We start from the raw sequence: 24,522 nt of genomic DNA, 5'->3' as shown, positions 1-24,522 counted from the left end.
GCGTTGGGCTGGGAAGGCTTCCCGGAGGAGGTGACTTTTGCATTGGGACTTGAAGGGAAAAATACAAGTAAGTTTCTTCAAAAATCCTTTCTGAGGAGTTTTTAATAAATTACGGGAAATGCTTGAAGGAAATGATGAGGGGATAGGGTGGTTGTAGGGGTTAAGGGGACAAAGAGGGATGACAGGACAGAGGCACCTGGGCACTTAGTCCCTGACCAAGTTTGTTTGAGGTCAGTCCTGGCCCCATAACCTTGGTCTCCTAAGTGCAAGGACCCAACCTTTTGAGTCAGCAGTGTCCAATAAGCTTTTGGCGATGGAGCCAAGGTTCTGTTTCCATACTCTCCAGCACAGTAGCCATGTGTGTGGCTACTGAGCCTTTGAAATGTCGCTAGCATGACCGAAGAACTGGATGTTTACTTTTATTTCATTTTAAGCCATTTGGACTTAAATGGTCACCATGTCAGACATGCACCTCTGTGTGCTTCTCACCCTGGATCACATTTGAATCACTTAAGATGTCTTCCAAAATTTCTGGTGCCCCGTGCCCGAGCCTTACCCCTGAGATTCTGCTTTTGTGGATCTAGGGTGGCATTTGAGTATCAGTATTTTTGAAAACAACTCAAGTGATGCTCACGGGAGCCAGGGTTGAGAACCTCTGATCTGAAGCTGTGTTCCCCACACTCACAGGTGGGGAGGCCCTGGTTTCACAGGGCTACTTAGGGGGAGTGTTTGGGTTTTCCTCAACACCCCTCTACCCCTCAAGCTACAATGCCCAGTGGGAAGATTTAGGCCCTAAGGCCCTTCCCAAAGCCTGCTGGCTCTCCCCCTGCCTGCCTTACCCACTTCCTAGCCGAGGCAGCACTCATCCACCTGAGCCCTGCTAGGACACAGCCACCTGCCTCCGGACAGCAGGGGATAGCAGGGGTCAGTGGTCAAGGAGCCTGGTCCTTGCAGGCCTAGGGCCCTTGGACAGAGCCCCACCAGCCATTTTCCCAGGCTGGGCGAGGCTGGGCTGGAGCAAGGGCCACTGGCCAGGCCTGAGGTTTGGCTGGTTCCTGTCTACTTTCCCCTGAAACAGATCTGCTGTTGAATGTGTTTGGGACAGCAATGATGCGGGTTTTGGTAACGAGACTGACACTTGGAGAGAACCCTCCTTCCCCATGTATCCCGGAAAAAGCTTCCTGAGCTGGGGCTCGCCCAGCAGCTGCTGCCCGCCCACCCCCACTTTTGCCACCCACACCCCAAAAGCACTTTTGCCATGACTCACACGTGGCAGCTTGTGCACTTCTTTTATTATTAAATATAAAAGCAGCTTCCTATTTTTTAAATAGATATTTCAATGACTTTATATAAAATAATTCATCACTTCCAAGTATAAAAACAAAATCTCACAGTGTGTGAGCCAATGTTCCCTCTCAGCTTTCTCAACGAAGGGATTCCTGTGCAGGTAGCCAGGGGAGCCACCCAGAGGGCTGGGGCCCCTCCTATGCCTGTGTCACCAAGTGCCCACAAAGAACTTCTGCAGTGGGTTGGACTTGCTTTCTTGACTTTTAAAATACTATATGTTTGGGGTGGGGAAGGAATGCCTTTTTTCTGTGTTTTTTTTTTTTTTTTCCCTTTCCCTTTTAAATACATATTTTCTAGCATCAAATATAGAGTCTGAGACTAGAAGGAGCCCCACAGGGCAAGTTCCCGGCTGCCTCCCCTTCAGCTGAGAGCAGCAGGGCCGGGGTGGCAGGAGCCACGAGACCCCCGCTTTTGAGGGCAGGAAGGAAAGTTCATGGGCCCCGGCTCAGCGGCCAGGAAGGGTGGCATCTCTCGGTGGAGGGCCCAGGGCAGCAGGAGAGGAGAGACACAGCAGCACAAAAGGACCACGGGCAATCGGCCCCATCGCAGACCGCCAGCTCTCAGAGCGGTGGCCGCGGGCCGGCCCAGGAAGCTGAGGCTTCACACGGACTCCAGCTGCCTGGTCCCTCTCCGTCATGGCTGGCCTGTGGCCCGGTGGGAGACACAGTGTAGGGGCCGGGCTGGGGGGATCCCTGCCTCCCCGGGGAGGGTGGGGAAGAGAGGGCGGGAAGGGGACCGGAGCGGCGCTGTGCTGGGAGGCTGGAGTGAGGCCTGCTGCTGGGATGGGGCCGGGCCGCATGGGGAAGGGGGCCAGGCTGCGGCCCGGGGCGCGGACGCCTCCCCCAGCTCGGAGGATGCCCAGGCCTGCAGAGACCCTTGGGCAGTCGGTGGGCAGCAGAGCCCCTGTGGGCCTATGCGCTCCCGCCTCCTCCCTCCCGCTTGTCACCTCCCCCTAGGGACGTCAAAGTGCAAGATGCAGAAACCTGCGAGCGACATAGCCTGAAGACCAGCTCCGGCCAGGGCGCCCCTGGCCCAGGCGGGGAGCCGGACAGTGGCGCTCGCAGGGCTGGGCGGCTGTTCAGCAGGCAGGTTCGGGGTTCACAGTGCAATGGCCTCTTAGCGGGCCTCGGCGCCCCCGGGGCCCTGGCAGGGCTGGGGCGGCGGCGCAGATGCCAGAGCTGGCCTGCCCTTGGCAGTGGAGCCAAGCCGCACGGTCCGGGGCAGAGCTGCGCGGCCGGCAGGGGCACCAGGCAAGCGGGTGGGTGAGCCCAGTGGCGCAGGCCTTCCCTTCCGGCTTTGGGCTGCACGCCTCAGGGAAACCCGGCCGCCAGCTGCCCTGCCCACCTCCGGCTTCTCTCTGGAGACAAGTCCCTGCTTGTTGGCATTGGGACCCCTTGGCACCAGGCGGTCCTCCGAGCCTCGGTGCCCACCCTGCGCTCCCACAGCCTAGGGCCTCTGGGTCCCTGGCCCGGGTGAGGCTTGGAGGGGAGACGCAGCAGGACACAGCCCCCGAGGTGCAGAGGGTCCTCGGCCGAGCTTCCTCGCCTTCCTCCAGTGGGTGGGCGCCTCCAGGGCCCACGATAAATATCAGCAGCGTGGGGAGCATCTCCAGCCCTCTCCTAGTCAGTCCAGTCTGAGGGGGCGAGGGCAGAGGGACCCCAGCCTCGCTGCTCTGGTCTAGTCCTGGCAGGCAGGAGCTCTTGTGGTGGGCAGGCCACACTCCCAGGAGAATGGCTGGGGATGGGTGGTGGTGGACACCCCCATAAGGTCTCCTCCCATGGAGAGACTGTCCTGTGCGCCCAGCTGTACGGGAGAGAAAGAAAGGCCAGTCAGCGAGTGGGAGTGGAGGGAGGGGTCACTGAGGACATGAGTGGGGGAGGCACAGCGTTCCTGTGGGCTGTTGGTGGTGCTGCAGGCAGGACTTCCTCCCATCCTCTCCCTCGCCTTCCCAGCCACCCCAGACACCACAAGGGACCAGGCGGCTTTTCCTGGCAGCAGCCCAGACCTCTGGCCAGACTGGCCTCACCTCCTACCTCCTCCTGGGGAGCAAGGGACCACAAGGGGAGGTAATGGGACCTGGTAGTGGCCTAAGCAGGGCTGGGAGAGGGGACTGGCCACCGTTCAAGTGGAGGAATCTGACAGGGAGGGAAGGTGCACCTGAAGAGTCCTTAGACCATCTCACTGGCCTTGGGCCAATGAACCCAGGGTGACTCCTGCTAACTCCAGCAAAGAAGACTTTCTCATTCCCCCCTCTACACCATTCATCATGAGGGGTCATCACACATGACACTCGGGATAGCAGGTCATAGGTAACTAAGAGGAAGAATTAGAGGCAGTTCTGGAACAAGGAAACTCCCATCCTGCCATGTGGTATGTTAACCCTGAAGCAACTCAACCTCCTTCCTGATGGACCAAAGGACTTGCCTCCCTGCATCATCCATGGGAATCAGGGCCCTGCTCTTTCCAACCCCACCCCCATCCTTGTCCTTTGCCCAGCATCCTCAGAAGGCTTTGTTCCCAGAACAGAAATCCCCTGGACTCCATCCAACAGTGCGACTTTGGATCCTGTGTGGAGCTTCCCTCCCTAACCATCCATAGGCCCTAATGGCAAAGTCCATAATGGACGAGAAGGGCAGATGGGACCACAGCTTCTGGCTCCCAGCCCATTCCCATGCTCTGGAGGGGGAAGAAGGGAGAACCATAAACTGGACACGAGCCATGCTGGGTATAGCTGGGCCCTAGGACTGGGCCCTAGGACCTGCTGGGATTAGGTGGAGTGAAGGGCCAAATAGGTGAGCTTCACTGCCCCTATGTCCCAACTCCTGGGAGTAGGGGGCTCGTGTCCGTCTTCTTTCTGACTGTCCCTCTAGCAGGCTCTCTGCCTCTGTGTTTTCCTTTCTCTTATCAGAGCAGTAGGTAGTCTAAGGGCTGGCCCTGAATCTCCTGAAGCTCCTGGGGCCTGGGCTGGACCTACTGATCCAAGCGGGGTCTGGATGTGGCCCCTGCCCTGGGTTCTCTTTCTAAGTGAAATCTTGAGGGGAGGAAGAGAAAAGCTTGTCAGGGCTTGAGAAGAGACAGGCAGGGAAAGCAGAGTAGGAGTGTGGAGGAGATGGGGCAGAGGGCCCAGACCAAGGGGCGAGGCTGGCAACCAGCCAGAGGTGGGCACAGCTCTGAGCTACACGGAGTCCCTGTGGACCTTGGTGCCTCCTCTGCTTTACCAGTCCTGAGGAGGTCTGGATCATCCTTACAGCCCTGCCAGTGTCCCATCTGACCCACTCATCCACCTTAGCCCACCCTGTGTTGCTTTGTGTTCTTTTCTAAATAGGCTCCCCTGGTTTTTTGAGCGTTCGTTATATCCCTCTTCTGTCTAGAAGTGGCCCAGACTTGTCACTGCACACATGGAAAGACCTTAAGACACTCACTTGCTTTTGGCATAGGGTGTGACTGGAAACTCAAATGGGTTACCCCAGCTAGTTGGCCAGCCAGCCAATCAGCAAACCAAGCCATTAGCCAGCTAATCAGTTAGCCAGTCAACTCACCAATCAATAACCAGCCTATTAAAAGCAGTTACCAGCTAGTTGGTTACTCAGCTAAAGTCATCTAGCCAGCTGATCGGCCAGTCAGACAGAATCGATTAGTTAGCTGGTTAATGGATGACCCAGAAGGCTGGTCAGTTAGAGACAGCTGGCCAGGGTCAGGTGGTCAGTCAACCCTTAAGCCAATCTAGTCAACATTTATTGAGTTTTTGGCAAGTATGGAGAAGCCCTCTCTGTATTAGAACATGGGATAGAAAAAAATGCAAAATAAAAAAAAGGGGGAAGACACAGTCCCTGCCCTCAAGGGGCTTACAGCCTTCTTAGGGATGCAGAATGTACATATACACATAAAAGAAGGTTTTAAAATGTATAAAAACGACATCCAAATGAGTGCAAATTGATATATATTAACCAAATACAAAAGAACTGAGGGGTAGGAACTGATAAGCTACCAGCCGGTGTTGGAAGCAATCTGGAAGAACAGGAGGTGGTGGTGGTGGGAGCTGTCTAGAATCAGGGAGCTGCGGATGAGGAATGATAAAGGGTACATCCTTACCAACAACATGGGTGAGGCTCATAGAAGGCACTGACCAATGTGCAGGGGACACACCTGGGAGGGCTATGAAGCCAGACTTGGGATTTAAAACAATTTCCACTTGCTCAAGTGATGGGCAGAAACCAAAAACGTGGTTTTAACAAGAACAGACATAAACTCCTGCACCCTGGTTAAAAAACTAAGTTGTCCAAGTACGGGACAGAAAGCCTGGCTTGCCAGAGGTTTATGGGAAATGGAACTAGGGGTTTTAATAGACCACAAGCTCAACATATGACAACAGTATGATGCATCTGTTAAGGAAACAAAACACAACACTAATGCAATCTGAATCTGCATTAATAGAAGAATATTGTCCAGATCAAGGAAGGTAACAGTCCAACTGTACTTTGAGCTGGTCGGACAACATCTGGAGCACTGTGTCCAGGGCTGGGTGCCACATTTTCAGAGGGACATTGACAAACGAGTGTATCCAGAGGGCGACCAGGATGGTGAGGGGTCTGAAAACCATATCATATAAGGAATGTTTGAGGGACTTGGCCACACTTAGCTTAGAGAATTCTTAACAGGGATATGGATAACTGACCTGAGACACTAGAGGGCTCTCATGAGAATAGAAGGGAGGACCATCATGGAGGGGGCAGGGAAGCTCACTCATGGAAAGATGTCCTCACAGCACTCCTGGGAGACGGCAGGGAGCTTGCCTGGGACTGAGGGCCCAGGGCCCAGCAGCTGGCTGACCCCATGTCAGGGGCGCAGAGAAAGGAGACCCCTATAGGGTAGGATGCTGGCCAAATGACCTCTAAGAGCCTTTCCAAGACTAAGGCTCTATGGATCCATGAATCTAAAAGCAGGGACATGGTGGGACACCTGGGTGGCTCAGCAGTTGAGCACCTGCCTTCGGCTCAGGGCGTGATCCTGGGTCCGGGGATTGAGTCCCACATCGGGCTCCCTGCATGGAGCCTGCTTCTCCCTCTGCCTCATCCTCTCTCTCTGTGTCTCTCATGAATAAATAAATAAAAGCTTAAAAAATAAAATAAAATAAAAGCAGGGACATAGAAATGATCCTGGCTGGGGAGAAGGCTCAGATAGGGTGCAGAGCAATAGAAAGCTGGCAAGAGGTGGGTGTTAGGGGCGGCTGCTGGAGGAGCCTGGGAGCCAAGCTGAGAATGTCGGGTTTGAAGTGAATGGGTATGCAAATTCCCTAGGAGGGTAAAGACTCTAGGCAAGCTTTTGGTTTCTCTGGAATGGAAGGAGGCAGCAAGACTAGAAGCTGAATACAGAAATAATAACCGGATGCACAGGTGATAGTGCCTGGCCTCAGACTGGCAGGGGGTTGGGGGCGGTGGTGGTGTGGAGACCTGAGGACTCCAAAAGGAGACAGTTGGCGGGATCAGTGATGGATAGAAAAGGGAGTAGGAGGGGAGGGAGTCAAGTGTGGGCCTCAGGGAAGTTGGTAGCATCAGCCAGCCTGAGTAATTGGAAAGGGGGTAGCTAATTTTAAGGGGTGGAGAGAGATCCAAATCAGAGTCTTACCTTAGAAATGCCCCTACACCGGCAGTTCCACCTGTCTCTCCTCATCCTGGGTCAGGGGGCTGCGGGTAGAGCATAGGACTGGCATAAGGCTTCAGCAGAGGCTGAGGAGTGAGGAAACCCCTTAAGTTTGTCCCTCAGAGGGTGGCATGTGCTCCAGCCAGAACTGCCTAACCCTAAGGAGAAATCAGCAAAAATCCCAGATAGCTAGGAAAGAAGAAACGCCCTTCCTCCTCCCTGCCTCCTATCCTGTTCTGAGCTCCACTTCCTCAGAGCAAGTGAAAGAAAGTCTCCCTCAGATCTAGAAGGGAAACAGATGCCAAGCCAGCCCCCCCAGCCCCCCACACCCCCATGCCTTCCTGAGCATCCCCACCCCCTGCGAACTCTCACCTGCCCTCTGGTTGCTCCACGGGAGAATCCGCTGCCTGAGGCTCTCGATGACTCTGGGAACAGACCGCAAAGAGCAGGCTCGTGGAGGAGCCAGGGATCATGTGGGGACTGTGGCCTCACCCCCAGGCAGGGTTGCCCAGGGGAGTAGATGACAGTTATCGAAGTCTCCCCCAGCTACCCAGACGTGGAGATGAGCCGCAGGGCCAGGAGAGCTTCGTAAGGCCTCCCTGCTGGTGGTGCCCCCACTCCGCTCCCCACGCAGGCTGCTTCCTACCCCAGGGGTGGCTGGGCCCAGGCTCTGCGGAGCTCCCAGCGAGCGCCCCGCCCTGAGGCTGGCACAGCATCACCCTCCTCTGCTGGCTCCCTCACCGGTGGGTTCTCTTCCACTCTCAGCCCGAGAATATTCTCTCCTGGTCCCTTCCCGTTGGCCTTATAGCCTGGGTCTCCCCCAGTTTTGAAGAAACCCTCCATTTCAACCTCCTCTGTCCTGTGTTCAGGTGGCCTCCTGTCTTGGCACCTGAAGAATCCGGGCAGAGCCCAAGGAATCCCCTGATGCGCTTGCCCCGCTCCTCCGCCTGGGCTGTGCCCCCCTTCCGCCCTCCTCTCTCGGGGGCTCCCCTTACCCGCCGTCTCCGCCTGTACAGCAGGAGGCCGCCGACGGCCAGCAGGACCAGGATGACGCTGGGCACCAGGAGGCGGAAGGCAAACCTGGGGAGCTGAGGGCCAGAAGGTCCCTCCTGCTGCTTCTCGTGGCCTGCGTCAGTCAAAGGAATGGCGTTAGAGTGGGCCAGGGCCCCGGCCGCCCCCTCGCTCGCTTGTCCTCCTTCCGGCTGCGCGGGGCTCCTGCGGCCCCGGGTGCTCCTTCTGCCCTCCACGTCCCCGAGGGGCAGCGCACGGCCCCAGGAGAGCCTTCTGGGGAGCCCTGGCTGCTCGGAGCGGGCTGCGGGGCTGCTGAGGCCTCTCGGGGGCCGCGGCGGGGTCCTGGCAGGGCCTGGCTTCTGATGGTCTCCGGGCGCGGCAGACGGTCGCTCGGTCCTCTCAGGCGTGCGACTCTGGGCCGGGCCAGCGGGTCTCGTGGGGCCCGCCGTGGGCGGGGGTAGGCCGGGCACGTCCCCTGGCTGCCGGCCCCCGGCTGAGTAGGACAGCAGAAAAGATGCTGACGAGAGGTCCCCGGGCCTGGCGGTCGTCTGGGCTTGGCCTCTGCCTCCTCCCAGCCTGGAGGGAGAAAGCTCTGCCCCTTGCGGCGCGGGACCCTCACTAGCCTCTCCGGAGGCCTCTTCTAGGGTCCAGTTAGTGCCCAACGCAGAGTCCAGAACGTCTTCCATCCCAGGGACGGGGGCCCTGACAGAGGGCAGAGCCTGAAGTGAATCTCCGGCGGGGCTGGCCTCCACACCTGGGGGCTCCGGAGAGTCAAAGCTCTGGCAGGTGCTTCTGGGTGGTCGCTGCTTGGCATTGCCCGGGTCCAGGTCCACTGTGCGGAGGGGCTGCTCACTGGGCAAGAGGGAGCTGCCCTCTGTCCCCTCAGAGTCGGCCCAGGTCAAGCCAGCCATAGGGGCCATGGAGGGGGCAAGGGGCTGCTGAGGGGAGACAGAGGCCAGGTCACTGCTAGGGGTGGCTGTGGGGTACAGGCAGTTGCAATCAGGCTTGGTCACCACATCTGAAAGAACCACAGAGAGAGGGAGAGAGAAAGACAGGGAGGAGATAGAGTCACCAGCCTTCAGCACAGCTTTCCCGGGGGAAGGGGGGTGCCAGGGGGATGTGGGTCTGGGGGTCCCTCATGCCCCAGTTCAGCCCTGGGGCTCAGGAGAGGACAGGACTGGAGCCAGTGCTCACGACACAGGCCTCAGGCAGTGAAGGGACAGACACTGTAGGGTCACAGGCAGAGAGCAAAGAGTGGGGTTGAGAGGCACAGTCTGGGGGCCAGGGTGAGTGAAGACCAGGGAACGGCCTTTCCTGGAGTTCCAGCTGGCTAGGCGCCATGCCAGGATCGAGCAGCAGCTAGCCAGGAGGTTGAGCAGTGGCCTCCGGGACCACCACAAGTCACCCTCAAGTCGCACAGACAGTGTTGGTTGGAAAGCAGCAAGGTGGTTTCATGCACAGCCAGGGGCCACACAGCCACAGCCACGGGCGAGATCAAGCTGGGGCTGGAACGTGCCCAAGACTTGAGGCCTTGGGATTGAAGCCACGAGACTGGACTCGGCCACTGGCAGGTCGCAGGGCCTCAGCCCCTGCCTCAGGGAGCAAGGTTGAATGTAGGAGGGTAACGTGGCACAGGACGCAGAGACGAGGACACGCAGGGTACCCATGTGTGCGGCTGAGCCTGCACTGGGAGACTTTGAACGATGCTCAGACTTCAAATCCAGCCTTTTCCCTTGAGGGGACACTCAAGGCATCCTGGGGACGTCTGAAGCCAGGGTCTCCTGGTGCTTCGCAGCAGGGCTCCTGGTGCAAGGGCCCTGGCTCCCAGATCGAGCCCGGCTCTCTCCACGGAAGCCCCTGTACGTTCAGCCAGCCTGCAGTGCCCGTGGGGAAAGCCTCTGTGCCTACAGGGCTCTCCGAGAGGGGCCCCATTCCCCATCCCTCATCTCACAGCCACCAGCAAGATCCTTCTTGATGCCTCCACATGCAGACATATTCGGTGTGCATGCACACACATGTCAGAAAAGACATGTGCTCAGGACTGCCCACAGGTACATGAAGCCACACGTGTACACAAGAAAAGCACATCTACACACACAGGAGCACAAGTAGCAGCCAGGCTGCCTCCCCAGGGTCCCTCCGGCCCCCACATCTCACCTCCTCATCCCGGCTCGGCTCCCTACACCCTCCCCTTGTCCTGCACTCACTGGGCCCTCTGGTGCTTACCTTGGCTGGAGCACTTAGCAAAGCTGTTGTTGCAGTTCTTGCTGAAAATGTTCCAGTCCTTTTTAAGGAGATTCTTTGTTTCATTAAAGACATTCTTGATCTTTTCTAGCAACTGCAGGGGTGTCTCATAGAAAGTCCGGACACAGGCCTGGAAAGAGAGAAGCACCCCACCCCTTCAGTGAGGATGGGCCGTGGCCCATGTCTCTAGCATATTTGCCAAACTCCCTTGGCCTTTCTCACATCTGTCTTCTTTTTCATTTTTCCCTCCCCTCACCCTTGGTATGTGGTGGAATCAGTCCTGAGATCTGGAGATTTGTTATTTATTCGCAGATCCATTTAACACATATCTGTGTGCCAGGCATATGGCAATTATTTGGGAATCATGCAACGAACACCAGGGACGTGGTCACTGGCTGAGCTGGACACTGAGTCCAGCAAGGCACTGGCATTAAACACACTGTTACAAGTGCAGTGAGTCACATGGAAAAGTGTGGAATGATCTGAGAATGTACAGCAAGGGGAACAGGGGACGCCTGGGTGGCTCAGTGGTTGAGCGTCTGCCTTCGGCCCAGGGCGTGATCCTGGAGACCCGGGATCGAGTCCTGCATCAGGCTCCCTGCATGGAGCCTGCCTCTCCCTCTGCCTGTGTCTCTGCCTCTCTCTCTTTCTCTCTGTGTCTCTCATGAATAAATAAATAAAATCTTTAAAAAACAATAACAAGGGGAACATAGGGCTCAAGGGGAGTTTCCTCATGGAACCAGCTGAAAAATGAGCAGGAGTCAACCGGAAAGGACATGGAGTTGGAGAGAGCTGTCCCACTGGAGAGGAAACAGACTGTGCAAAGGTCCTGAGGCAGGAAAGAGCCTATAATGTCAAAAGACTAAAGGCCGGCTAGGGGGGCTACAGTAGTGCCATCGAGGAAGAAAGTGGCAAGAGATCCTGAGAGAGGTCAGCAAGGACCAGGTTCTGCAGGTGTCAAAACCTGTTAACTTGATCCACAAAGCAAATATAAAACATCTGAGGGGCTTTTGGGGGAGGTGGTACGGTAAGACTTAAGTTTTAGAAGACTCATCCCGCTGTGCTGTGGAGCAGGCCAGGGGGCTGTGGGTCCTTCTCTGGCCTCTGAAGCTGTCCCAGTCCTGCCTGTTGAGCTGTTCTGTTCTCTTCCGCGCGTAGGACCCAGGCTCCCTACACCCACTGGAACTCTGAGAAGCTTCGCATGCTCCTGGTTTCCCTCCCACCTCCTGAGCTGCTCCTCTGTCTCCTTCCCAGGCTCCCCTCCTCCACCTGATTTATAAATTCTGGCATTCCTCCGAACCGTCCTGGAACCATCTCTCCTTTCACACTAGAAGGTGCCACACATGCCCACCGCTTCATCTGCGGCCTCCTTGCCAATGACTTCCAAGTACCAAGTTTCCCTTACACCGAGCTGCACAGGGAAGGACCCCAAGCGTCACCGGCCATGGAGTCCCAAGCCATCTCTGAATGCTCACGGCCTGTGCACAGCAGGCCCCTGATCGATGGTGACCCCCCAAATGAATGAATGGACACAGGCGTGAGAAGACTGGGCTCAGCACCACCACCAGCTAGGTGGCACTGGCCAAGCAGACCATGAGAAAGCGGCAACCATCAGATAGACGCACCTGCCAGGTGCCCACCTATGACACGGAGGCGGCGCCTTCTCTCCTCAGTGGCTCTGAACCCCGGCCCAGCCTTCTCCAGCCTTCTCCTCTCGGGGGGCTGGCTCCTCTCGCCTCTGGGGCTCCCTCCCTTCTCAAGTGCACCTCACTGCTCTCACACCATGGGCGGCTGGTGAAAATGCAGCTTCCCAGGCCCACCCACAGACCCAGTGAATCCGACCTTTAGGGGTGTAGACTGGGAATCTGGAATTTAAACAAGCCCCCCAAGTGATATGTCCGAACCTTAACACCTCTCAGTGAAAATGTTGTCTCCCGTGATCCCACACCTGCTCTGGGGACCTCTCCCTCCTCCGCAGGTGCACTCGCCCCCCCCACCCCCCCACCCCCCCCACCCCCCCACCCCCCCCCCCCCCCCCCCCCCCCCAGCTGCCACCTACCCCAGCTGCCACCTGCCCCTGGCGGCGACCGCACACTACTGGATCCGCAACGCTGACTTCCCGGGAGAGGGACTGCTCTTCCATCCTGACACCCTCGCCGGGTTTCCCTCCCTCCCCCAGGCGGTTCCCTCCGGGTCCCCTTGCCGGGTGCCCCCCTGTGCCCGGCTGCTGAGGCCGGGGCTCTGGGCTGCCCCGCACAGGCGGCCACGTCCTACACCTCCTGGCTTTGCAGTGACTTCGGGGCCCCTCCTCCGTGTGCGCCCAGCTGCCGGCTCCGCATTTCCGCTTGGCTGCCTCTCTAGCATCTCGGGATTCCTGTACCCCAAACTTAGCTGCTGCTCCCCGCTCCCCATTCGGCCCTCAAGCAGGGCTCAGGACAGAGGGGTCCTGGGGCCGCCCCTTCCCTCCGCTGCTCACCGCCACCTGCCACCGAGTCCTGTGGGGCCTGTCTCCTGGGGCTCCCCATGCACCCCCTAGACCTGCACCCCTGCCGGCCTCCCAGCCCCCATTCCTGTGCCCTGCAGGGCTACCACACACCTCAGACAACATTGTGCATCCCTCCAGGCTCCCGCCGCCTCCCCTCTCTCCCAGGCTCTCCCATGCCTCCAGCCGAGATCGGGTGCCCGCCTTTTGAGCTTCTGAGTGTGCACAGCTGCTGCTCACCTCAGGGCTTGGTGTGCAGGCTCCGCTGGGCTGGAATGCTCTGACCAGCCTCGCTGCTTCCTCTTACTCCTCTTTGGACCTCAAATAAATGTTCTCTTACCCAGAAGCCTTCTCTCCTTCCCTTCTTCCCTACCTCCCCTTTTTTATCTTTTTAAGATTTTATTTATTTGAGAGACAGAGACAGAAATAGCGAGAGGGCAAGAGCGGGGAGGAGAGGGAAGAGCCCAGCTCCCTCAGCAGGGAGCCCAACATAGGCCTGGGCTGGATCCCAGGATGCTGGGGTCATGACTTGAGTGAAGGCAGCCACTTAACCTACTGAGCCACCCAGCACTCCCTCTTACCTCTCCTTTTTATTTATTCATTTTTAAAGATTTTATTTATTTACTTATTCCTGAGAGACACACACAGAGAGAGGCAGAGACAGGCAGAGGGAGAAGCCGGCCCCATGCAGGGAACTCAATGCAGGACTTGATCCCAGGACCCCAGATCACGACCTGAGCCCAAGGCGCACCCTCAACCACTGAGCCACCAGGGTGCCCCCCACCTTCCCTTTTTAAATGAGAGTGCCATTTATCTCTCAGAGCACCAGGAGGCCTCCTTCATGGCTCCCTCCCTCACCCCTTTCAGGTCTTCTCTTGCCTGGTGTTCCCTTCCAGGGATGCACTTATTGCCATCCTAAATCCTCCCTGTTTTACTCATATATTCTGTTAACTGTCTCACGCCCTCTCCCAAAGTAAGCTCCATGAATGCGAGGGGTTTTGTCTGGTTTGATCCCAGCTGCTTCCTAGTGTCCAGAACAGTACCTGGCACACAACAGGCACTCAGTAACTATCTGTTGAATGAATGAATAGTCCTCACGCTCTGGAATTCTATATAGTTGTGTCATTGTTTGTTTAATTGTTACCAGCCTCCCCTAACCCTAAGCTCCACGAGGGCGGGAACCATGTAGTTTTTGCTCACGAAGACATCGTCAAGGCCCAGTACTGTGTCTCCCGCATGGTATGTCTTTAGCAGAGGTGTGTAGGGTGAATAAATGAATGGGAGAGTGAGTGAACAATGACACGGGGTGAGAGGCAAGCAAACACACTCTGCGTGTATGGGCAGGGATGGTACCCCCAAAGCCACCCGGGGCTCTTAGAACTCAGTGCTCCCCAGGACACTCCTACCTTGTCCTGCTCTTCGTAGTCCTTCGTGAAGCAGCTCTTTAGCCTCAGAGAGAGTTCCTGGAGCTTAACGATGACATTGGCGTTGGGAGTATTGTCTTTGAAGCGCATGGTGTCCTCCATTATGTCTTGCATCAGGACAAACGCCTTCTTAAGGTAGCACACGGGATCTTTCTGGAAAACCAGAAACGGGAGTTGATGGTACTCCTGATGTGGTCTGAGAACCCAGGCTCTGTGACAGATGTCCCCAATCCTGGCAGATGGAGGGCTGCAGCCTGCCTTACACCTGCCCCTGAGGTGAGGGCCAAGCCACTCTAGTATAAGAAGGGAGGTGCTGACCTTGGCTGCTCTTTCACTCTGTCTCTTTGGGATCTGGAATTGGGGTAGAGGGAAGGAAGTGGCGGCTCTGATTAGAGACCTCCTCAGATTTCTGGAAGATGCGGCTTTAATCAGAATGGGGGTGCATGGGTAGGGTGGGCTCTGGGGAACTGCTGTCTTTTTGCTTGCTCTCACAAAAGTCCTTCTAAACCTCCAGGCTGCAGGGGAACTAGAGGACACCAGAGGGGACAAAGAATAACCTCAGTGTTTTGTCTTCCCGAGGGATGGTGGTTGCCTCAACAGACAGCCTGCTTCAGCTCTCTATCCTAGTACCTGGCCCCATCATTTCTGCGTGAGTGATTGAGTGAAATACTGAGGTTAGTCTTTGGGCCGTGAGGTGGTCAGGGGGTCAGAAGCTCAGAGATGGGAGCCCCTTCTGGGTGCACCGCGGTGATTTTGTATATGGCACAAGGATGAGCCCATGTGCAGTAAGGGACAGGGTCCAGGCAGTTGGAAAGGCGTCACAGGCACGGGAGGAGCGTGTGCACAGGCTGGGAGGCAGGGAGGGGAAGGCAATGGCGGGGGCGGGCCAGGTGATGTGCCCCCGAAGCTGAAGCTGACCCAGCTGGGCTTTCTCACCCAGCGAGGGGGGCCAGAACAGGTTCGGGAGAGGAAGTGAAGGCAATAGGCTGGAGTTCCGAGAGCTCCCCCTACGGGCTGGATGATGGGTGCAACTGGAAGGGGAGAGGCCTCTTAGGAGGCGCTTGGCACTGTCCAGGCAACTGGTTGGGCAAGGCTGGGGCAGAACCCAGAGCTGCTGGGAGACAGAACAGCAGCTCACGGGGGCTGGCTGGGTGTGGGGTAGGAGGAGGAGGGAAAGGGCTGGACCGACTCCCTGGCTGCTGTGCTGTCTGTTGGATGGAAATGACATCCTTAAGCAAAGCATGTGACGCAGAAGGCCTATTGGTGTGCCTTAGGCCTTAGAGCCAGCCTGCCTGGGTTCAAATCAGGCCTCCACCACTTAGTAGCTGTGCTCCCTTACCCTCCCTGAGGACAATAACCAAGATTAGCAGATCACATAGTTGTACCGTCAGGATTAAATTAGAAAGTGCCTGGCACATAGTAAGAGCTTGATATGTGCCAGGGCAGGAGAAGGGAGCAGCAGGGGACTTGAGGCCTGGACCTTGCTCAGCCCCAGACCCTGGCATCCCAGGACTGAGAACCGGCAATCCTCCCACCCTCAAATCCTACCTGCTCAGGTAGAGGATTTCTACCCCCTCCGTGCTCCCACATATACCCACCTCGGAAAGCTGGCACCCGGGCCTTGTAAATAACCAGAACTCACCAATAGCTCCTGGTCTACAAACTCAAAGGCAATCTGGCACGACGTCTCCATCTGACTGTCAATCTGTAAGAGAGAGCAGGCCAGTGGTGGCAGGGTGTCTGTAGCTCCACTGGGCCCACCTAAGAATGAGGGCTAGAGTCCCTGGCTGGATCAGGCTTTGAGCCTCTTCTACCTTCCCACCAACCACACTGGGAAAGACAGAGCCAAGGGAAAGACTTGTGCCTCCCACATGCCCAGCGTGGACTGTAGAAGAAGTCTCTTCCTTCCACCTCCTACTCCATGAATCTGACAAAGACCAGTTAGTTATAAGGAAGAACTATCTCAGAGGATATTGGGCATAACCTTCCATGATAGGTAGTGAGCTCCCTGTCGTGGTGGGAATTCAAGCATAGACTAGACAAGATCTGGGGGTTCAGAATATATAGGGGCTGGGGCTAGATGTCCATCAAGCCCTCACTGGCCCCCCCAGAGCAGTGGTTCTGTGATTCTAAGGCTCAGAGAATGCTGTGGCTCTTGGTCTACCTGGGAGAGCTGTAGCAGCTGTGTGCAGGAGGAAAACCATAGCGGTAAGAGAGGCAGCAGGCCCAGCCTACAGGCCCCAAGGAGCTGGCCTTAGCCAGTGCTGCCCCACCCGGCCTGGCCGGCTAGAGGGACGGTAAATTCTCTTCTGAGCAGGACAGTGGCCATCATGGTAACCTGACTCTGCCTCCCTGAATCACATTTGGAATTGTTGACATCCCTGCCTGCCCAATTAGAACAAGGCACGGGCTCCTCCATGGCGGCCTGGGTGAGCAGTCCTTCCCAGCCCCGGGGCTCAGGCAAGAGCCAGGAAAGTGAGGGCGGAGGGCTGGGAGGTAGGCTGGAGCCTCCACTCCAGATCTGGCTGAGGCCCTGGTGCCAGGTTGGTGGCATATCTGGGAGTCCAGGAGTTAGAAACAACATCTGGATGCAGCAGGCAGACACACTGGGCTGGCTCCCTAGAGGAAGCATCTCAGCGAGGGACTGCAGGCCTCACAAGCCTTTTCTAAGTCCATGGTTGACACCCTGGGCGATCATTAACCCAGGCCAGCGGCTGGAAGCCCACCCTGTCCATGGTCTGGACAGGCCCTGACCCCGAGAAGGTCACTGAGGAGAGAATCCGTGGGGCTAGGTGGGAGCCACAAACCACATCCTGCACAGCCATACCTCACTGCCTGCAACCCTTGCCTTTGACCCTGCTGCCTGGCTCCTGCCTCAGTTTCCCCAGTGAGGAGAAGGTAGACAGTCACGGCCCCACACTCACCAGCTGCTGGAGGAACTGCAGGTGCCCGTTCCCAATCATGTGGCTACAGTGCTCTGACACCTCCTCGGTAGTACTCCGGCTCACCAGGAGAGAGACCAGCAGCAGCAGGGGCATCAGCCATGTCTATGATAGAGAGTGCATCATTATTCCCAGCTCTCCGTCTCCCCAGGAACCCCCATGCCCTGAGGAGAGGGGAAAACCAAGGACCTCATACCTACAATGCTCCAGGTTCTGCCCTTTACCCCAGGATGCAGTGGTCCCTGAATCCAGCTTTCTCAAGATTTCCTCACTGGCATGCACTGTCTTGCTCTCCCTTGACAACCCACATGTCATCTTCTTCAAGAAGCCTTCCCTGATTAACCCAGGCCAAGCTTGATCCCACACTGAACTTCTCACGAGTATATGGAAGGTGTTCCTACCAGTCTAAATTTCAATTACACAGGACACTCCTCGAGCACAGGACTTGCATCTGCTCATTGTTGTGTCCCTGTGACATGCAACACCGAGCCAGACATCTTGTGGGTTGTCCACTCCTCTCAAGTTCATGTTCATGCACCCACTTCCAGACTTCAAGCCAGAGACGATTTCCCTGGGCCCAGCCCTTCCTCCCACCTGGTTCCACACAGGTCTGGCTCTGCTACTGGAAAAACCAGGGCCCCAAACTCAGTTTCACTGGGAACTTATCCCATGCTGGAGACCTTTTGGAGCTGTGGGTGTGTATGTCAAAAGGAGCCCAACTGCTTAATCAGGGGTGGCAGTGCCGGCTCGAGGCCATCCTGCCTATCGGAGCCCCATCAGGCTCTGCCTCCAGGCTGCCAGCTCTTATCATGACCAGGAAGTTTCCTGAGATCTCTCCTCCTTCAGCTCCCACCTGGCCCATGAGCTGTCCACCCTCAGAGCACTGGGACTGGCCCCTGACGACCCCCTGCCATCATTCCCTTCCTTCATCTCTCCCTCCTCCTCAACCGGGGTCTCCTTAGCCCTCTCCCTGGCTCAGAGCTCCCCTTCTCCGGGCAGGGACAGAGGGACTCTAGAGCTTTCCTTCCCCAGCTCAAGGTTGCCTCCTGGCAACTGGATGTCCCCAGATTCAGGGAAACGCTGTCAGGTGGGGTGAGAACTGGTACCTTCCTGTGCCCTGGGCTCTGCCTCAGTAATCAGATGATGACACAAATGCCACAGATAATCAGTACACTGGAAAAACAAGGAGGGCTAGGAAACAGCACAACATGCTGGTTGACATAAAACCCCAAAAGTTTGTTAGCTGCTACCAGAGGGGAGAGGCCCTGGCCGGGCTACCAGGGAGGGTCAGGGAGGAGAGGCCACACTGAGGCCTTGGAAATGATAAGATGTTGATGGCAGAGAGAGGGAAGAGGCATGGGATGGTCCAAGGCCATTCCGTAACAGGGATCTGGTGAGGGTCCTGGCCTGATCTAGGGGAGGGAGGGTGGAGAAGAGGGAGGATGGTCATGGGGGGGACTTCAGGCCCTGCTGGGCAGTAGAAGAGGTAGCCCTGGGTGGGAACAACTGCCCAGGCTCTCCGGTACCTTTACTGCAGGACCCGCTGGAAACCGGATGGTGCAGAAGATGTGTCTCTGTTCCCGGCCGGCTGCCACAAGCCTGTGAGCCCCCAGTTTTAGACAGTATGGAGGACAGAACCCGCGGGAAAGGGGATACTCAGGAAGACAGCCTTGTCATAGACACTTCAAGATATTGATGTCTGAGGACAGCTTAACTCAAGGGCTGCCTGGCTTTCTGAGCTATGTCAGGCATTACTGTGAAGAGAGTGCGGCCACCACGTGGGAAGCTGACTTTGAAGGTGGCTGAAGAGGCCCTCCCCTGGCCTGCCCCTAAGGTCCTAGTTTTGCCTCTGAGGAGGAGCTGGATGGGCACCCAAGGGTTAACATTCTAGCTTGCAAGTGGCTGGGCTGGCTCTTCTCCCCTCCATTCTTCCTCCCACCCACCGGCCTCAGCCTTGGGGACAGCCAGGAAGGCTCCTTCTTCTGTAGGCCCACAGACATCTCAGCCCCACTGTCCAGCCTCACCTGTCCCATCGTCCTCATCAATGGGGGCTCTGGAGGGACCTCTGCCTGATGGGCTTGATCAGAATTTCCAGCTGCTCCTGTCTAGAACCAGCCCCCACTGCCCCCCCCTCCCATCTGCCCATCTTTACTTTCCTCCTGGTCTCCCTGGAGCCTTTATCTTCGTCTTGTTGCCTATCAGTTCCCCTTCCACAATTTCCTCTCCCATCCCTGTCTCCTCTCTCTGAGTTGGGCTCTTCCTCCCCTGTGGACTTGCTCTTCCCCTTCTCTCAACCCCACCTGCAACCCCCTCCCATTCCCCTCCAAATATCTGTCTGCTTCTCTCCCAGCCAGGTTTCTCCTCCCATTCTCCTCTAGTGCTCCTCAGAAGTAAACCTACTGGGAGAGCACGAGACTATTCATCAACAGTGCCACCCTGCTTCCTAGGAGCCACCCTGCTTGTGCTCACAGTTGGGTCCAGACATCACCCAAGCAGCCCAGAGCAGCCCCTAGCACACCTAAGACTGCACCATTGAACCCCCTTCCACCTTCCTCTGCACTGCTAAGCCCGGGACCTCCCCAGCTGACGGAACCAGATTTTGCAATAAAAAAATTCAAAATTAGCCCCAGGCAGCCCTGGAGTCCAGTCCCCTGCAAAATAGACTTGATCGGGCCACCCGAGTCCCCCGGTAGCTCCTGCCCCTGTGCTGGAACAAGTAGCGGCTTGCCTGGCTCCGTCCTTCTGCCAGCAGGTTCCCGGGCACAGGCCTTGGCCTTCTGGGTGACCCCGGGACGGCCCCCGCCCAGCAGCGATAGCCAGACCTCGAAGCGTGTGTGTGGCCCACGGGGAGGGTGCCCCCGGGAAGGTGCCACACTCGGCCCACAGCCAGGGCGCCCGTCTCTTGGTGGTGTCGCACAGAGGCGACAGGGGCAGGGGCTCGTGCGGGGCTGGGACAGAGCCCTGGCCGCGCGAAGCCCTCTCTGCTGCCAGCGCGCGGCTCAGTGTGCGCCTCCGTGCAATGGGGCGAGCAGCCTCCGCTTCCCGGGGAGCTCCCGCAGCCCCGGGAGCCGCCGCGGGGAGCCCCGGCCCTCGACCGGGGCGCGCCCGGGACCGGCAGCCGGCAGCCAGCCCGGGGGGACGTCGGCGCCCGCGGTCCCGGCGGGGGAGCGTCGCGGGCCGGCGCGCGGGCAGGGCCCCCGAGCAGCCGCCGCCCCGCCGCCCCCCGCCCCGCGGCCGCCGCTTACCGTGGGGGGGCAGCGCCCGGCGGCGCCCCGCGCGGTCATGCGGGCAGCTGGGTCCCGGCCGGCGCGTCGGCCGCCCCGGCTCGTCCGCTCGCTGCCGCCGAGGAGCCCGCGCCCCGGCCGAGGGCCGCGCTGCCGTCCGGGGGTGCGGGGAGCGGCGGCGCCCGGCGCCCAGGCAACTTTCACTTTCCAGTGGCCCCGCTCCGCCGCCGGCTCCTCGGCACAGCCTTTTAAGCGGACTCGCGGGGCATGTGGTTTATGGGAAATCACCTTGGACAGGCGCCAAACAGACACACAGACACCGACACGCGCGCGCGCGCACACACACACGCGCGCGCGCACGGCCGCACACCCGACGCAGACACACTCGGGAGCCCCGCCGCCCCGCCCCGCCCCGCCCCGCCGCCCCGCCGCCCGGCCCCGCGCTCCTCGCCGCGCCTGCCCGCCGTGCTCCGCGCCCGGCCTCCGCCAGGGGCGAGGCCCCCCGCCACCCCGCGCCCCGCGCCCCGCGGCCCCCCGCCCCGCACCCTCCCTCCCCACAGCCCCCCGCCCCCGCGCCCTCCCTCCCCCTCCCTCCACCCTGCCCCCTGCCCCCAGCCCCCAGCCCCCCTTTCCCCTAGTCCCCCGCCGCGCGCGCCCCCCCGTCCCCCGGCGCCCCCCCCGCCCCCGTCCCCCGGCGCCCCCAGCCCCGCGGCCCCCGCCCCGCGCGACCCCCGCCCTCGCGCCCTCCCTCCCCCATACCGCTCCCCCCCCCCCCCGCGCCCCCCGCCCGGAGCCGCGGCTCCCCTTTTCCTTCCTTCCTCGCTCTCCAGGCAGATCCGGCGCTCGCTCGCTCTCGCCCTAATACTCCTCTCGAGGGACTTTCCCTCCAGGCCTGAAAATTCCCAAAGCTGAGCGGGCGGTGGGCTGAGAGTAGGGGCGACGGCTGGAGCCCGGGCCTCCCCAGCCTCCCCAGCCGGGCTGCGGCCGCCGCACCTGGTGGCGCCTGAGGCCGGGGTCGGAAGCAGCTCCTTCCTCCGGCCGCCCGCCGGCCTCGGCTCGCGCTCCTTCCCGGGCAGGGCACACGCGGGACGCGAGACCCGGCGGGAGGGGAGGGCCCGCGGCCGTGGCACTGAGCTGGGAGCCTCTGCTCCGTGCCAGGAGACACTCCGGGCGCTTGACCTGCGCTACGGGTGATGCACACGCTGGCTGATCCCCCTGCTCCTTCCTGGCCGCCAGAACCCGGGGTGATTGGCACCTGGGCCCTAGATTTCCACCGATGCTTTTGGAAATGCATTTACCGAGATGCTTAATCACACTGTCTCTACAGGAGAGCGAATCTAAATGAAGCCTAATAGGATGAGCCTATTAATTATAACTCCTACCTCAGGCTCTTTTTCTCTCTCTTCGATTCATTGTGATTCATGTTCCAATCCCTCTGGGAAGCCACCCACCCTCAGCCCCTGGGAAATACGTGATATGTGGCCTGGTCCCAAAGGGGCATCTTTTGTCGCTGGCTCCAACCCCAAACAGTAATCCTACATCCTCATGCCCTTGCTCATACTGGCCCCTCTGCTTGGAATGCTCCTCTTTCCTCTTGTCTTTAAGGCAAACTCTTCATCCTTCAGGCCTGAAATAATACCACATCCTCCTCCAGCAAAGCCTTCTTTGACTCGCCAGGCAGATCAGTGGTTCCTATTTCTGTATTCCCACCGGACTCGCCTCTTTCCTTCATGGTGGTCCTGAAAAGTTGTTACTCATTCATTCTCCACATTATTCTCAGAAGTATCTAAAGGGGAACTGAGAGTTTTACTGGGCCCCCACTCTCACTGAGACTCCCTTCCGGCTGGTCCTTTGCTCGCTTACCTCAGGACAACAGTGCATAACACATAGAAAGTACCCAGTTAACCATGATTGAGTCAAAGGAGACCATTCGGGGAGTACGCACCATGTGGCTACTGCGTGCCAGGTGCTGTGCTGGCCCCAGGGATATGATGATGGACATGCCCACATGTCCCGGACATGTCCCGGCTTCCCTGGCCTTGGGGGCAGCCAGAGCTCAGGAGTGGGCCAGCGATGGGTCCTCAGAGCCTTGCGGAAGGAAGATAAGAGACAGGGCTCAGCCAGAGGAAGGAGGTTAAGGATTTACTTCCTCCGGGCATGTTTTGTCAAGTGTCTCTGTACAAAAAAACAAAACAAAACAAAACAAAACAGAAAAAAACCAACAACCAAAAAATCCCTACACAACACAATAGTGCTTAGGACTGATAAGTTAGAGGAAGTAATGTGAAGAGAGAAACCTCTTGACTTGTTGAAAGGTTGTCAAATTTTACCTGCTCCGTGTCCTTTACCACCTCCACCCTGCCTCAGGCTCCCTGGAGGGCCGCTGTCCTCCCTGTGGGCACGAAGCTTGGGTCCTCCTTCTCCCTCAACTGAAATCATTTGCATGATCCAGGTTTGAACCCGACCTCTGCCCCTGAGACATTAATTTGCCTTTCTTACCAAAGTGGTGAGGATTGAAAGGGATGGCACACGTCAGTGTTCCCAGGAGGCCCGCAGGGAGTGAGTCCCACTGTTGTAGTTACTCTCGTTACCATTTTTGTCTGTCCCCCCACGGCAGCCTTAAACCATGACACAGCCAGGGCCTGTGGACCTAGGAGCCCCAGCGCCAGATTTCAGTCCCAGCTCTGCCACTGCTTTGCGGTGTAACTTTAGACAAAGCCCTTAATTCTTCTGAGCCCTTCTTTCCTCAAGTGTACAATGACCATGGCAAGCCCTTTCCCCAAGGAATGGTTGTGAGGTCAAATGGGCGACACATGGAGGTCTCTAGGGCAGCTGACAGCACAGAACGAGGGCTTGGTTATGAAAGAACAGTTTGGAATCGAGGGCTATGGTATGGGGGGGGTGGGGTGGGCAGCTCTGTCTACGTGGAGCTGCAGAGGGATGAGCAGGCCCTGGATCACAGGACTCCACAGCGGGACTCACGGCCGGCTTGTCTGTGTTACCTTCAAAGGGAGGTACTGGGGCGCCTGGGTGACTCGGTAGTTGAACGTCTGCTTTAGGCTCAGGTGATCCTGGGGTCCTAGGATCCAGTCCTGATCAGGCTCCCCACAGGGAGCCTGCTTCTCCCTCTGCCTATGTCTCTGCCTCTCTCTCAGTGACTCTAATGAATAAATAAATAAAATCTTTAAAAAAAAAAAAAGAAAAGAAAAGGAGAGGCTGTGAATCTGCTTGACTTCAGATGTGCTTTACCACCAGACATGGGGAAATTGAGGCTACAAGAGCTTATGTTACGTCTAATGGGCTTCCCTGGGCTGCATCTCCTGTGCTTTTTCCTGCACTGGGCCAGTACTCCTGCCCCCTCTCCTTGCCTGGCCTGGGATGCCTTGGGTAGGCAGGTCGTCATTGGATATCAGGGCTAATCCTACAGAACAGTGTCCATGTGCATCTAGCTTCTTGGCTGTTCACACCCGTGTAGGCCTGCATGTGCCCAGCCATGGGCAGGGAGTGTTGGAACCACAGCACTAGAAGCATTCCCATCCCATGCTGCCTTGAATGAGCAAGTGAAGGCCCAGACAGGCCAAGGCACCTCCTCCAGAGGATTGCATGAATTGGTGCAATCCGGGGTGGGGTCTACAATCAGGAGTGAGACTCGAAGTGAACTAACTCTGAGTCCCGTGTGCTCTCCCTGGTCAGATTAGCCACTGTTCTCCACACTGACTTCTGGGAGAGTCATGTCCGGAGCTGGGTCACTGGGGAGGCAAAGAGGAATTTGGAACAATCCAAGATTTTGGTCTCGATGATTTCCTAATGTAGAATCATCAAGAGGGCAGCACTCAGCTGACCCTGGAGGAGGGCAGAAGGGAGTATGAGAGGGACCCTGCTGGCCAGAGGAGTGAACCAGGGGTGGGAGGAGAGAGGTTGAAAAGAGAAATGGAGGTGGATGGCAGGAAGTGGGAGGAAAGCCTCATTTGCTGGGCGTTGACATGTCATTTCCCTGAAATTATTTGACAGGCGATATCCCCTTGAGATCCTTGAGATCCAAGGAGTTGACTTCTATCGCAAAGGGCTTCCTTGCTGGTTCTTTCTTCTGTCCCTTTCTTTCTTCTCCTCTCCTCGCCGCTCCTCTCCTCCTTCCTTGTTCCTTCTTTCCTTCTTCCCCTCAACCTTTTTTTCTCCTTTTCTTTCTTTCCTCCCTCCCTTCCTTCCTT

The 24,522-nt window shown here is 57.8% G+C and overlaps 1 protein-coding gene across 7 annotated transcripts; it reads right to left on the bottom strand.

Moving 5' to 3' along the window:
• Positions 1 to 1,270: 1,270 nt before the first annotated feature.
• On the bottom strand, positions 1,271 to 20,562 carry CSF1 (colony stimulating factor 1). 7 transcript variants are annotated; one of them, XR_013384713.1, is made up of 9 exons: positions 20,336 to 20,560; positions 17,073 to 17,195; positions 15,791 to 15,853; positions 14,131 to 14,301; positions 10,225 to 10,372; positions 7,983 to 9,016; positions 7,360 to 7,412; positions 6,973 to 7,073; positions 1,271 to 3,150 (listed from the first exon to the last, which is right to left on the bottom strand). XR_013384713.1 is itself a non-coding variant. In XM_077905794.1 (9 exons), exons 1-8 carry the CDS (start codon positions 20,372 to 20,374, stop codon positions 6,986 to 6,988), a joined length of 774 nt encoding a protein of 257 aa, XP_077761920.1. In that variant the 5' UTR covers positions 20,375 to 20,560; the 3' UTR covers positions 1,271 to 3,150; positions 6,973 to 6,985. The 7 variants fall into 7 exon arrangements, 6 of the variants coding, with proteins under 6 accessions (XP_077761920.1, XP_077761916.1, XP_077761917.1 ...); XM_077905794.1 differs by having other exon boundaries at positions 6,973 to 7,031; positions 7,983 to 8,113; XM_077905790.1 differs by having other exon boundaries at positions 6,973 to 7,031; positions 20,336 to 20,552.
• Between the last annotated feature and the right edge of the window lie 3,960 nt (positions 20,563 to 24,522).

This window comes from Canis aureus, chromosome 8, assembly GCF_053574225.1.
Source record: "Canis aureus isolate CA01 chromosome 8, VMU_Caureus_v.1.0, whole genome shotgun sequence".
NCBI classification, from domain to species: domain Eukaryota; kingdom Metazoa; phylum Chordata; class Mammalia; order Carnivora; family Canidae; genus Canis; species Canis aureus.
Note: the sequence above shows the minus strand (reverse complement) of the source record. Positions and strands in the feature narration are given on the sequence as shown.

Excerpts from the sequence above, each read along its gene's own strand:
- CSF1 (XM_077905789.1), bottom strand. The coding sequence starts at position 20,374 with ATGACCGCGCGGGGCGCCGCCGGGCGCTGCCCCCCCACG. Across the intron at positions 14,302-15,790 it reads TTGTAGACCAGGAGCTATTG|AAAGATCCCGTGTGCTACCT; the intron begins GTGAGTTCTGGT and ends CTGGTTTTCCAG. Across the intron at positions 10,373-14,130 it reads ACTACGAAGAGCAGGACAAG|GCCTGTGTCCGGACTTTCTA; the intron begins GTAGGAGTGTCC and ends CTCTCTTTCCAG.